The sequence below is a fragment of the Emiliania huxleyi genome (assembly GCF_000372725.1).
Source record: "Emiliania huxleyi CCMP1516 unplaced genomic scaffold EMIHUscaffold_69, whole genome shotgun sequence".
NCBI lineage: Eukaryota > Haptophyta > Isochrysidales > Noelaerhabdaceae > Emiliania > Emiliania huxleyi.
Window position 1 is genome coordinate 224648 of NW_005196830.1, and position 1409 is coordinate 226056.

Genomic DNA, 1409 nt, shown 5'->3' on the forward strand with positions numbered 1-1409 from the left:
TGTCATACGCCGACAGCACGACGGGACGGCCGTGGGCCGAGTGCGGCCACTACACAAGCCAATGGTGGGGCGTCGACCTCGGGAGCGAGGTGTATGTGCGCTACGTGCGGCTGCAGAACCGCAACGACTGCTGCGCGGAGCGGCTGACGGACGTCGACATCTATCTCGGCTCGACGGCGGAGACGTACACGGGCAACGCGCTGGTGAAGTCAGACGTGAGCGTGTTGTCGAACGTGATGTTGGAGGTGGAGATCAACGCGTTGGGGCGCTACATCTACCTCAACCGGCCGTCTGCGGCGGGGCTGACGGTGTGCAAGTTCTACGTCTTCGCAGGAAATCGCAATGGTCCACCTCCCTCCGCGTCGCCGTCCCCGCCGCCTCCGTCGGCCTCGCCGTCGCCGCCGCCGCCCTCCGCGTCGCCGTCGCCGCCGCCTCCCTCCGCCTCTCCCTCCCCGCCGCCGTCCGCGTCGCCGTCGCCGCCGCCGCCTCTGCCGCCGCCTCCCTCCGCCCTGCCTGCGCCGCCGCCGTCCGCCTCGCCCTCTCCGCCGCCGCCGTCCGCCTCGCCGTCGCCGCCGCCGCCTGACGTGCAGCTGCTCGACCTCCGCGCCGCCACCACGTACCAGGACTCGAGCTCCTTCGACAAGCAGGCGCCCGTGAGCGACCTGTCATACGCCGACAGCACGACGGGACGGCCGTGGGCCGAGTGCGGCCACTACACAAGCCAATGGTGGGGCGTCGACCTCGGGAGCGAGGTGTATGTGCGCTACGTGCGGCTGCAGAACCGCAACGACTGCTGCGCGGAGCGGCTGACGGACGTCGACATCTATCTCGGCTCGACGGCGGAGACGTACACGGGCAACGCGCTGGTGAAGTCAGACGTGAGCGTGTTGTCGAACGTGATGTTGGAGGTGGAGATCAACGCGTTGGGGCGCTACATCTACCTCAACCGGCCGTCTGCGGCGGGGCTGACGGTGTGCAAGTTCTACGTCTTCGCAGGAAATCGCAATGGTCCACCTCCTTCCGCGTCGCCGTCGCCACCGCCTCCCTCCGCGTCGCCGTCCCCGCCGCCTCCGTCGGCCTCGCCGTCGCCGCCGCCGCCATCCGCGTCGCCGTCGCCGCCGCCTCCGTCCGCGTCGCCGTCGCCGCCGCCACCCTCCGCCTCTCCCTCCCCGCCACCTCCTTCCGCGTCGCCGTCGCCACCGCCTCCCTCCGCGTCGCCGTCCCCGCCGCCTCCGTCGGCCTCGCCGTCGCCGCCGCCGCCATCCGCGTCGCCGTCGCCGCCGCCTCCGTCGGCCTCGCCCTCGCCGCCGCCGCCGCCGTCCGCATCTCCGTCGCCGCCGCCTCCCCCGCGTCGCCGTCGCCGCCGCCGCCCTCCGCCTCGCCGTCGCCGCCGCCGCCGTCCGCATCTC

General features: G+C 73.0%; 1 protein-coding gene across 1 annotated transcript in view; it reads left to right on the top strand.

The window, feature by feature from the left end:
• EMIHUDRAFT_216365 (hypothetical protein) overlaps positions 1–1409 on the top strand; it is a gene marked incomplete at both ends in the record, with an annotated part of 8471 nt that overhangs the window by 4346 nt on the left and 2716 nt on the right. Inside the window, 2 exons of the mRNA XM_005762157.1 lie at positions 42–323; positions 624–986. Of these exons, the coding sequence (XP_005762214.1) occupies positions 42–323; positions 624–986 (645 nt within the window). The remainder of the gene's footprint in view (positions 1–41; positions 324–623; positions 987–1409) is intronic.